This window comes from Lampetra fluviatilis, chromosome 62 (genome assembly GCF_964198595.1).
Source record: "Lampetra fluviatilis chromosome 62, kcLamFluv1.1, whole genome shotgun sequence".
In the NCBI taxonomy this organism is placed as follows: domain Eukaryota; kingdom Metazoa; phylum Chordata; class Hyperoartia; order Petromyzontiformes; family Petromyzontidae; genus Lampetra; species Lampetra fluviatilis.
This window is the reverse complement of record NC_136336.1, coordinates 4,955,898-4,968,799: the sequence shown is the minus strand read 5'-3', so window position 1 is coordinate 4,968,799 and position 12,902 is coordinate 4,955,898. Positions and strand designations below refer to the sequence as shown.

Below are 12,902 nucleotides of genomic sequence, written 5' to 3'. Positions count from 1 at the left end.
CGACATTATGATTCACAATTCGTTTGTTTTGGGTCGGATCGTCGTGCAGGTATAGCGCCACGCATCCTCCGAACGAACCGAATTGTCGCGACGTGGGAAAAACGTGCCGATTTATTTTTATTGTTCAGAGACTCGGCAAGTTTTACAACAACTAAAAATAGTCAACATTCTGCTCGCTTTTGAACGCAGCCGGTTTGGCTTAGAAGAATAAAATCCAAATTGGGGCACATTTGATCTGTTTGGCTGCACTGGATGGTTCTGCGTGGCTCCAATCGATGATGATCTATAACCCAAAATGAAGCAAATTGTGACTCGTCAATGGAATTGGGCCAAACATCCCAATGCAAGACCCCCTTTAAAAACAACAAACACAAAAACTCTTGAGAGCCTTTGATGCTTTCCTGGGCACACGAAGGGCCTTGCTGTCGCCATAGACGTTTCAAGCCCTAGGCTACGCCAGAGTTTGCGTGCGTCAAAAAAAAAGAAAACGCCACGCTTGCTAAATGTTGGTCGGGATGGCCAATAGGTTGATGGAATAAATACAATTTTTATTTGTACGTGCAGAGACAGTACGCCAGTTTCTTCCCAGTGCACAAGGTAGACCCTGGGCTGTAACTCTGACTAGCAGCGGCTGGATCCAAATGGTCATGGAAACGAAGTGAAAGGCAGAGACAAGGTACGGGGGCACCGATGGGGTGGACATGGTGAGAGAGGAAGAAAGGTGAAAAAAAGGGTGGACGCAGTGAGAGAGCAGAGAGGCGGCGTGCGGTTGGGGCCGTTGGACCAACGTTGGGCCCAACGTTCCACGGGCCCCCCCCCACCCCTTATTCATTCGCGACAAACCAACGGGCCCTTTGTGGGGCCCTCTTTTTGCGCGTGGCTCAGTAGGAATGGTCCCCTTTGGCACTCCCGCTCTGGGCGGCCCCGGGGTTAGGGGTCGGCAACCTGCGGCTCCGAAGCCGCATGCGATGGGCCCTTTACGGACTGCAGTGCGGCTCTTGAAATTCGACAAAAAAATGGCTCTTCTTGTTATTTGGTTGCCGACCCCAGACCATGGAAGGCCAGTTTACCATGGGAGTCCAGATTACCATGGGAGTCCAGTTCACCATGGACGTCCAGTTTACCATGGGAGTCCAGTTTACCATGGGAGTCCAGTTCACCATGGAAGTCCAGTTCACCATGGAAGTCCAGTTTACCATGGAAGTCCAGTTCACCATGGAAGTCAAGTTAACCATGGGAGTCCAGTTCACCATGGGAGTCCAGTTTACCATGGAAGTCCAGTTCACCATGGAAGTCCAGTTTACCATGGGAGTCCAGTTTACCATGGAAGTCCAGTTCACCATGGAAGTCCAGTTTACCATGGAAGTCCAGTTCACCATGGAAGTCCAGTTCACCATGGAAGTCCAGTTTACCATGGGAGTCCAGTTCACCATGGAAGTCCAGTTTACCATGGGAGTCCAGTTCACCATGGAAGTCCAGTTCACCATGGAAGTCCAGTTTACCATGGGAGTCCAGTTTACCATGGAAGTCCAGTTAACCATGGAAGTCCAGTTCACCATGGAAGTCCAGTTCACCATGGAAGTCCAGTTTACCATGGGAGTCCAGTTCACCATGGAAGTCCAGTTTACCATGGGTATGGGTTGGCAACCCTGCGGCTTCGGAGCCGCAAGCGGTGTGGCTCTTTAAGGGCGGCTTTCGTGACAGTTATTTAATCAGGACCCACCTTCTCGTATTCACCGCCACAGTGCATTGCGTCTCTTTAGATATTGTCGTTTTTTGTTGTTGTTTACCCAATTCTTCTCGTTGTTTTAGTTGCCGACCCCTGGGGTTAGGGGAATTGTTTCCATGAGATGCTTCATGGACCGGGAGTGGGGGGGGGTACACAGAGCAGAGGTCGCAACCGGGTACCCGATACCCGTACCCTACCCGATACCCGGCTACCCGTACCCGGCCGGGTACGGGTAGCCGTTTGGGACCCTGGTGCGGCCGGCTACGGGTAGGCCGTGAGTCACTGGTGAGTAACCGTTTGTCACTCATTTCGGGTAGGGTACGGGTAGGAAACGGCTACCCGTACCCGGCTGGGTACGGGTACGGGTACCCATTTGCGACCCTGGTGCGGCCGGGTACGGGTAAGGAATCAAAACCCGTTTGCGACCTCTGACACAGAGAGAGAGAGTGAGACGGGAGCTGCCAGTTGCGGAGCGACAGAGGTGAGACAATACGACGCCAAGTGTAGGGCAGAGACAAAACGCAAAAAACGGGGGACGGGGGGGCCGCATGCGTGTACGTGTGTGTGTGTGTGTGGGCGCGCTGAACTTCTTTCGCACCGTACGTAGCCGACCGCGCTAATCGGAGGGGATGGTGCGCAGAATGGATGGCGACAGTAGAAGTGGAAACGCGGGGAAGTCCGGGGGAGCGACGGAGAGAGAACGGGGACGAGAACACCAAGTGGGGAAGGGAACAACATTTAAAACAAACAAAAACATTATATTTGGGTCTTTCGGTAAAGTCACGTAGATAGGTTTCAAAGAAAATAACAAAAAATTACGAAAAAACTACGACATCTCGATCAGGAGTGTGTTGAGATCGAAACGTCGTCGTTTTTGTTTGTTATTTTCCTTGAACCTATCCACGTGACTTAACCGAAAGACCCAAAGAGCATGAATTCCTGCAGTCACGAAAGCTTTAAGTCAAGAAACAAAAAACACAATCGAGCTCACGGTGCGAGGCATCGGACGCGGCCGAAAGGAACCCCCTTTCTTCCCGGCCTGGCCCACCCACCTTTGAGCGAACCCAACGTGGTGAACCGACGCAGGTTGCGATAAAGGGTACGGAGCGGACGTGCTGGGATGGATGTTCGTAGCCGACGAGCTATGCGCGGCGTAGAGGTAGCGTGTGCCTGCTCTTGGGGTGCGTAGGAAGAGAGATGTGCGTGAAACTGCGTGCGTGCGTCAGTGTGTGTCTCATGGCGTGTTGTGGGGAGCGGTGGTGTAGCGGTTAGCGCTACGCTGCGCTACGAACCCGGCGACCCGAGTTCGATTCCCGCTCGCGACCAACATCGGTGACGAATATCTGAGCCGGTCCTGGGCCTTCCCCTAGGTCGACTCGGCCTCAAACGAGTACCTGGTGCGGTGAGTAGTAAACATCCCAAACTGAGGGAGACAAAGGCGGCCAGGCAAGGTGCTGGCCACCCACCCCGTCGTGTGCTGTGCCGGCCGTCATAGGTGCTACTCGCTAACAGCACTTGCCCCTACAGCCTGTTAGAGGCTGTACCGGGGATATCTGTCTTTCTGATGCACATGCTCCACTTCCCAAGTAGCATCTTGAGATGCAGTCACATTGAGATTGGGCCTTCCCTAGGTCGACTCAGCCTTAAATGAGTACCTGGTGTGGTGTGCAAACATCGCCACTGGGGAGACAAAGGCGGTCGGGCGTGGCACTGGACAGCCACCTTCTCGTGTGCCCTGCCGGCCTTGATAGGTGATCGCTATCAGCACTTGCCCCAACGGTCTGTGAGCGCTGTACGGGGGATCTTTGTCTTTGTTGGTAATGATTGCGGGTGATGCTGGTGCACAAGTGCGTGCGCGTGTGTGCGCATGCAATTCTGCGGTGAAAACGCAGCAAGTTGGCACTGCAGGGGGCACAGCATCGGTGCATCGGCCAGTCAACTCGTTCAGTCACCTGCTGGGTCTGTCCCGTGACCTCCTGTCAGCAGCGAGCCTCCTCCGACACTGCACGTGACAGCCTCAAAGTGCACCTAGCCTGGCGCAGGCGCCGTGGTGATGGCACCGTCACTTAGTGGCGAAGTGCTGTATCATTCAGTGTATGTCTGCGCGTGTCATTGTGTGTACGTAGGGGCGCGTGTGCGTGCATCTTAGTGTTTGTGTGCAACTCTTGTCATTTTGGTTGCCGACCTCTGAACGTGGAAATTCAGTTCACCATGGGAGTCCAGTTCACTATGGGAGTCCAGTTTACCATGGAAGTCCAGTTTACTATCGAAATCCAGTTTACCATGAAAATCCAGTTCACCATGGGAGTCCAGTTCAATATGATAGTCCAGTTACCATGGAAGTCCAGTTTAAGATGAGAGTCCAGTTCACCATGGAAGTCCAGTTTACCATGGAAGTCCAGTTTACCATCAAAATCCAGTTCACCATGGGAGTCCAGTTAGCCATGGAAGTTCAGTTCACTATGAGAGTCCAGTTTACCATGGAAGTCTAGTTTACCATCAAAATCCAGTTCACCATAGAAGTCCAGTTACCATGGGAGTCCAGTTTAACATGGAAGTCCAGTTTACCATCAAAATCCAGTTTACCATGGGAGTCCAGTTCACCATGGAAGTGAAGAACACGGACCGCGAACGTCGAGCCGAGAATGGGTGCCCGGTGACCTCACCGGTACTGCTGTTTGGTGTCGCAGCGGCCGGCGTTGGACTCGCGCAGTTTTGTGGCGAGCACGCGGACGATGTTGATGAACAAGATGAAGTTCACCTTGCGATGGGGGGCAGGGGGGGGCAGGGGGGGGCGGGGGGGAGGAAGGGGCCGCAGTTAGGGAAACGTAACGAAGCGTCGGTCAACCATGATTTGAAGGTCAACGTCGATTCCTCGCACCCGCGACAAAGCGAACGAAAAACCACGAAGATCCGCCGCCGGCCGCCACCACCACCCCGTATAGCCTGAACAGAATTTCCCCCCCAGTGTCTCCCTGAGACCCCCCAACTCCCACCCCTCCCCCCACCCCCTCACCACCCCCCCACCACCTCCACCCCGCCCAGTAGACGTGGAACGTTGGGCCCAACGTTGGTCCGATGGTTTCAACCGCAACGCCGCCTCCCTGCATCTCCCGCCGTGTCCCACACCCATTGGTGACCTCTCTTGCTCTCTCACCGTGGTCCAGAGGTCGCAAACGGGTTTTGATTCCTTACCCGTACCCGTACCCGGCCGCACCAGGGATCTCTGGGATGAAGCCATGTTGCAGGCGCGGGTGGGTTGATTCTAGGAACTTGAATTGTGAGAAGAGACAAGACGTTGGGAAATGAGTGACAAACGGTGACTCACCAGTGACTCACGGCCTACCCGTACCCGGCCGCACCAGGGTCGCAAACAGGTACCCGTACCCGTACCCGGCCGGGTACGGGTAGCCGGGTATCGGGTAGGGTACGGGTATCGGGTACCCGGTTGCGACCTCTACCGTGGTACACCCCGGATCACCCACCCACACCCCACGCCACCGGGGCCTCTGTGGAGGACGGGCGGTTCCGTTTCACACCGGGGGCTCGTTGAAGTGTGAAAGAAAGTCACGGTAGCTTACCAGGATGGCAAGCAGGATGGGCACCTGGTAGATCCACTTGAAGTTTCCAGCACTGAGGTCCCAGCACCTGTTTCACGGAGCCAGAAACATTGACCACCGTCACCACGTAGTAATAATAATAATGACAGTAATATATTTAACTTCTTCTTGGTTTTTTCGGTAAAGTCACGTAGAAGGGAAATAATAAAATAATAAAAATAAAACATAATAAAATAATTCTCCCGACGTTTCGGCCACAACGCAAGCAGCCGTCCTCAGGTGAAGAACAGGTCTATCGGGGAGACGCTGTCGGGGAGACGCTGTCTGTCTCCCCGACAGACCTGGTCTTCACCTGAGGACGGCTGCTTGCGTTGTGGCCGAAACGTCGTAAAAATTGTATTTTATTATGTTTTACTTTTATTCTTTTATTATTTCCCTTCTACGTGACTTTACCGAAAGAACCAAGAAGATGAATCCCTGCAGTCACGAAAGCTTTAAATCGAAATATTTTAACTTGCAACGTGTCACACGATATTCGCTCGCTCTTGAAGAGAAAGAGAGAGAGAACGATTCACAGGCGCGAGGAGGAGCCACGGAGTAGCGGGAAAGGCAGCGGCCAACTGCGGCGAGCCGGCGCCAACAAATGCCCAAGCTCTGCGTTCCTCTACGTGTCAAGATGCTTCAGCCAATCGATGAGTCGCGGGGTGAAACCGGAGTGTCTGGGAAAAAACCCACGATGGATGGAGGATATTCCCTCGCCCACCCCTCCAGTGTCGGATTATCCTAGAAGCACAAGTAGCAAAGCAAATGCTACGGGCCCCGCACTTTCAAGGGCCCCGCGCTAAACGCTTTGAAGCTATCAATTCCGGGTTCAGTGATTCTGCACTTGCTCTATTGCTGTAGTACTATACCGCCTTCGACTTTTATGAACGACTGGGTGTTTAAGGTTAGCGATTTGTCGTATTATCTGCCTGTATGAAAAATGGAAAAATACAATTACCTTACTATGCGAGTAAAAAAATAGTGTTATGTTTTTATTTATTTAGGGCCCCTTTATAACATCAAATGCTACAGGCCCCGCACTTCGCTTCATCCGGCACTGCCCCTCCCTCCCACTAAGCCACCGCCGCGAAACTCGCTACATAATAATCCACAGAGCGGCTGCGATCCATGTGTGCGTGGCACGTGGTCGCGGAGTGTCACCCCAGCTGTGGCAAGCCCCCCCCACCCCCCCACACAATCTCGTGCCGTGCTGACGCAAACGCATCAAACGCAGCGTCCGTGGGAGGCGCTGCGGTGGCGAGGAGACATTATCTCCCTCCCCTGGCAGGCGGGAGGTTCGTGGGCTCGATCCGGACCTTGGCGATGCCTCCTGTTGTGATCATTGGAGTCTTCAAAATTCTCTCCCCTGTTGGCGGTCACCGGGTTCCTCCGGATTTGCTCCCCACCCCTAAACCAACCCGCCCCAACCCTTCACATTGAGAATCAACTCGCGTTCTATAAATCCGCCCCGTGTGACGATGACGACGACGATGATGATGCTACTGCTGCTGCTGATGATGATGATGATGCTGCTGCTGATGATGATGATGCTGCTGTTTATGATGATGATGCTGCTGTTGATGATGATGCTGCTGCTGATGATGATGCTGCTGATGATGATGATGCTACTGCTGCTACTGCTGATGATGATGATGCTGCTGAAGATGATGATATCGGCCGCTGTGATGAGCGATTTCCGTGTGGCCAGGTAGCCTCTGAAAAAAGAGCTCAGCTCAGTGACATTTTTCATTGGGTAACAACGAAAAAAGAGTTGCGTGTGTGTGCGTGACGAGAGAGAGAGAGGCACTGGCAATAACGTACTGTGTATAAAATGAAGAACGGTGATTAATGATACGTACTGAGTGTCGGCAAAAGTAGCTCTCACGCTAACCCAGGCCGCCACAAACACAGCTGGCACGCCTGGAGGAACAGCACACACACAACGCACACGATTTTTTTTGACCGTGACCTCCGGATTATAAGATGCTCCAGAAAGTAAGATCTCACCTACAAAACGTTGTTTTTTCTCTTTCCCCACCTTCCCCCGGTGTCAATAAAATTATATGAATCCGATCAAACAAACGAGACTATCCCCCGTGTAGCCTCCACAGACTTTTGGGGCAAGTGCTGTCCGCGAGCTCCTACGTAGACCGGGTCGCTAACCGCTACACTACCGCTCCCCACGAAAGAAACGCACGCACGCGCCTACACGATTACAACAATAATAATTCACATTTACGAGGCGCAATTCATCCAGGGACCTCAGTGCTCCGTGCACGAAATTTTGAAATATCAACACTGCAAAGTCCATGGGGTCATAGGTGAAGTGGTTCTGAATTCTCTACTGCAGCCTGGTTCTCAGAAAGGGCATCTCGCACCCCCACCAGCGGTTTGCGACGCACCCCGGGTTAAGAACCACCTGGTCGACACGTGGAAAGTTGCAGGCCTGCGGGAGCGAAACAGGCGTGAGTCTGGCCAGAGGGGACCGAAGCGGGGGCCGAGTGCCCTCGTTTCGCGTAGCCGCTGGCGGCAGGGGGCCATTCCCCACGTGTCTTGGAGCAGCGCGCCAGACACGTGGAACGAAAGGTGTCGCCTCTGTTGATTGGTTACTCTGGGGGGGGGGGGGGGGTGGGGCAGTAGGGCTGTGGGGAGGTGGCGGGGGTGTCCTTTACTCCAGGGGTCCCCAATCCCCGGGCCGCGGACCGGTACCGGTGCGTGGCCTGTTAGGAACCGGGCCGCACAGCAGCAGGAGGTGAGAGCGGTGAGTCCGTGCGTGGAACCCGCCCCCATTGTTTTATTATTGACCACTTCCATCCGCGTTTCTTGCCCGCACTGCGCACTTGTCTCAGTAGCAGTGTCGGTAAGCGCACAAGCTCTAACCCCTAGCCAACATGAGTACAAAAAACAAACGTGGCTGGAGAGCTTCCTTGAAAAGGGGTAAAGACCCAATGATGACCCCCCCCACCCCCGATCCGTGAAAAAATTGTCTTCCAAGAAACCGATCCCTGGTGCCAAAAAGGTTGGGGACCGCTTGCTCGTTTACCCCATCCGATGAGAGTGAAGCCGCCGAGGTACTTCTTGTCGGAGAAGAACGCCATGAAGATGAGGCTGTGCAGGTAGAGACCCTCGACGAGGATCCAGTAGTAGTTGGTCGCGAGAAAGTAGAGGAAGAGCGTCACCACCACCTTGCAGCCCACCTGCAGGGAGAGGGACGCACGCCACAAACTGCTCAAACAAAGCGCGGCACGACGTCTGCTCATTCCGAGATGTTAACAACCTCGCCCAGTATACAGGAGGTCGTGGGGTTTTGATCCCAGCCTTATTTGGAGTTTGTGTGTTCTCTTTCCCCGTGGTCGCGTGGATTTCTCTCTGGGTCACTCCGAGATGTTAACAACCTCGCCCGGTATGCAGGAGGTCGTGGGTTCGATTGGACCCGGACGCCTGCTGCTGTGTATTTGAAGTTTGCGTGCATGACCATCTGTCCCAGTGGTCGCATGGATTTTTCTCCAGGTCATTCCGAGATGTTAACAACCTCGTCCGGTATGCAGGAGGCCGTGGGGTTCGATCGGACCCTGACGCCTGCTGTATATTTGGAGTTTGCGTGTCTCTCTCTCTCTCTCCCCGGGTCCTCCGGTTTATCTCTCCACATTTGTAATGAACGCGCGCTCAGAGTATAAATTTGCGATAAATTTCCAAACGACGATCAGCCACTTCGTTGAGCTATCATCCGTGGACGGGTCGATCCTGAAAAAGTGCTCAGTGGACCTGGCTCTGGTAAGTAAAAAAAAATAGTTTAGTTGACGGTTGTGCACAAGCACACTCAAAACAACAAACTCAACACGTTCCGTGCCACCGGCGCTGCGTGACCTGCAGCCTTCAAAGAGAATATATAAATAGACGACGTTTCGGGCAATGGCCCTCCTTCGTGTGCAACGAAGGAGAGCACATTGTCCCCATTACACCGCTTTGCTTTTGTGGCCACGGTGTTACCGGCGTGCGTATCCGCGGCGCACGGTTTGCGAACGCTCCGTCCATAATCTCTGCTGCGTCTCTCTCGGGCCGTGCCAGCGGTTTATTCACGCGCGTCTCCGGCAGGACTTTTATGTTTGCTACAGCTGTAATAAAGCTCGTTGAGACGACTTCTGGAATCCGTCTTTTATTCAACTTATGTTACAGTTTACTCCACGCTGCTGACAGGCAGCGTGAGAGGGACAGATAGAGAGAGAGAGACGCACTGCCACGTGGCAACTCGGAACCCCGCTCCCACGTGGCCCCCTTCCTCTGTTCGTTCCCGTTCTGACCACGTGTCGTTCGTCTCCACCCCTATTTAATACCCCGGTCACGTGGTACGTTTCCGCCAATCCTCGTTAGCCTGCATCGAATCTTCCTCGTCAGCTCCCGGGACCACGCCCCTGACTCATCTCCCCATTGGCTGTGGCCAAAGCCAGCAGAACCAATCCTTACAGCTGTCACCTTTCCATCACGTCAGGGCCATGCCCCCAGGCTTCCCCCCATTGGCTGTAAACCAGGACCGGCAGAGCCAATCACCATGACGAGTTGTGATACGTCAGTGAGCCAGATATATCCTCATATTACACAGCTGTCGTTGGTTTGCGTTGTCGTACTGGCTTCTGGCGTGAGCTACACGCACATTTGTTTTGTCGACCAATGACAAGTCACGTGGTGCGGAACTCAACAATCAAAATAACCAACATTGTCTCAGTGCAATGTAAAAGAGGCGTGTCTCACTTAACGAGCGAGATACGTTCGATTGAAAATGCTCGATAAGCAAAAATACGTCGAACAATCATCATTAACTCCCATGTTGAAAGCTGAGCTACGTTTCAGCCCCATGATGTTGCACTCTTGAGCAAATTTATTACCTTGAGAGGTACAAATAATAATTTAAAAGTAAATCAATAAAACATCAAATCTTCTTGGTTCTTTCGGTAAAGTCACGTAGAAGGGAAATAATAAAATAATAATAATAAAACATAATAAAATACAATTCTCACGACGTTTCGGCCACGACGCAAGCAGCCGTCCTCAGGTGAAGACCATTCAGACGCTGTGTTTCCAGGTGAAGAACAGGTCTATCGGGGAGACGCTGTCGGGGAGACGCTGTCTGTCTCCCCGACAGACCTGGTCTTCACCTGACGACGGCTACTTGCGTTGTGGCCGAAACGTCGTGAGAATTATTTTATTATGTTTTATTTTTATTATTTTATTATTTCCCTTCTACGTGACTTTACCGAAAGAACCAAGAAGATGAGTTTGGGCCCATTCCACGGATTGTTTCTGCAACTAGCAACTAGCCGCATCAGGCGACAACCAGAACCTCGACTCTGCCGATGAGACCCAGAAGGTTGAAACCGGCCCCCAACTGCTGCTCGCTAAATATTGGTCCACAAAGCCAATGGGGTCAGTTGAAGCAAAACCGTGTGGTCGTTTATACGTGGAGAGGCAGAAAAGAACGAGTCTTGCTTACATTTGCTTTCACCCAATTTTATTTTAGATACTCGTAGGTTTTTTCGGTAATGTCACGTAAGTGACTTTACCGAAAAAACCTACGAGTATGAATCCTTGCAGTCACGAAAGCTTCAAATCTAGAATTTATTTTAGATGTTTAAAAAAAACATTTCTCTCACTTAACCTCGGATAAAAACAGAAAGTCATTAAACGCGACGAGAGAAAAATAACTCCCCACCACAAAAAATGCATCCGCAAGCATTTGCAGAAATCCGATTACTCAGAAACCCCTTATCTCCAACTCCCGTAGCACCGCGCATACACCACGGCAATATCCAGGGTGTTGATGCAGAGCTCCCAGAAGACCCCGTTACAATTTGGGCTTCAAGATTAACGAAGGACTGTAATGGCATTGCCGTGAGAACTCCCGTGGCAAAAAACATGAATACGATGGGGACTACGACTCCCCCCCCCCGCCGACCCCCCCCACCCGCCGACCCCCCCCCCATCCACCTCCCCGCAACACCCCCCTCCACCTCCCCCCCCCGCCTCCCTCCCCCTCCTCCCCCCGCCGCCTCCCCCCGCCTCCCCCCGCCACCTCCTCCGCCACCTCCCCCCCTCCTCCCCCCGCCGCTCCCCCCCCCGCCTCCCCCCCTACTGCCTCTCCCCCCACCCCCTATCCCCCCCACCGCTCCCTCCCCCACTGCCTCTCCCCCCTACTGCCTCCTCCCCCACCCCCTACCCCCCACCACCACTCTCCCCCACCACTCCCCAACACCCCCCCCCACTCCTCTACTCCTTCGACTTGCTAACAATGTTGTTGTTGTTGTTCAATTTAACACGTAGGCTTTCGCGACCAATATTATTCATAATATAGGTTTTTGGGATTAGATCGCGTTATTTATAAATGTGTAGTAACCTTCCACCACCCGACATGGCTAAACAGTAAAAACAAAATTATCAACGAAACGTCGAGCTACTCAAATTTAAAAATGCCGTTGAGCCTCTCTTCAGCACACCGGTGGGCTAAAGAAGTGAATTATTTTGTCACTTTGAAAACGTGACACATTTTTTTTACTGTTTGGCCGTGTCGGGTGGTGGAGGGTTACGACACATTTATAAAAAAAAAACCTTTATTATGAATTGTTGTTGTTGTTGTTGTTGACGCCCCCCCGCCAGCGTACGTACGTATTGCATCTTGTCCTGCGGCGCCTCGCTGATCGCGCGGAGGTCGTCGGCCAGCGAAGCCCTCGATGTCGTGAATGCCCGAGCGCGAGTAGAGCACCGAGTCCTTGACGAAGATGCTCACCGCTCGCAGCATGAACGACACGAAGAGGTGCGTGTGGATATAGTTGCGCGTGCAGTGCAGACGCCTGCGGAGGGAGGGGCGGGGTGGGGTGAGGTGGGTGGGGTGGGGTGAGGTGGGTGTGGTGGGTGGGTTGGGGTGGGTGGGGTGGGGTGAGGTAGGGTGGGTGGGGTGAGGTGGGTGGTGTAGGTGGGTGGGGCAGGGTATGGTGGGGTTTTTGGGGTCGGTGGGGTGGGTGGGGTGGGGTGAGGTGGGGTGGGGTGAGGTGGGTGGGTGGAGTGAGGTGGGGTGGGGTGGGGTGGGTGGGGTGGGGTGAGGTGGGGTGGGTGGGGTGGGGTGAGGTGGGTGGGTGGGTGCGGTGGGTGGGGTGAGGTGGGTGGGGTGGGGTGGGTGGGTGGGGTGAGGTGGGTGGTGTGTGGTGGGGTGGGTGGGTGGGGTGTGGTGGGGTGTGGTGGATGGGGTGGGGTGGGGTGGGTGGGGTGAGGTGGGGTGAGGTGGGTGGGTGGGGTGGGGTGGGTGGGGTGAGGTAGGTGGGTGGGGTGGGGTGGGGTGGGGTGGGGTGAGGTGGGTGGGTGGGGTGGGGTGGGTGGGGTGGGGTGAGGTGGGTGGAGTTGGGTGAGGTAGGTGGGGTGGGGTGGGTGGAGTGGGGTGAGGTGGGTGGGGTGGGGTGAGGTGGGTGGGGTGGGGTGGGTGGGGTGGGGTGGGTGGGTGGGGTGAGGTGGGTGAGGTGGGTGTGGTGGGTGGGGTGAGGTGGGTGGGGTGTGGTGGGGTGGGTGAGGTGGGGTGGGTGGGGTGG

At 54.0% G+C, this 12,902-nt stretch overlaps 1 protein-coding gene across 1 annotated transcript in view; it reads right to left on the bottom strand.

Moving 5' to 3' along the window:
- The window catches only part of LOC144951365 (parathyroid hormone/parathyroid hormone-related peptide receptor-like), a 69,990-nt gene that overhangs the window by 30,398 nt on the left and 26,690 nt on the right, over positions 1-12,902 (bottom strand). Inside the window, 6 exon segments of the mRNA XM_078881590.1 lie at positions 4,396-4,490; positions 5,311-5,377; positions 7,191-7,251; positions 8,375-8,528; positions 11,989-12,039; positions 12,041-12,173. Of these exon segments, the coding sequence (XP_078737716.1) occupies positions 4,396-4,490; positions 5,311-5,377; positions 7,191-7,251; positions 8,375-8,528; positions 11,989-12,039; positions 12,041-12,173 (561 nt within the window).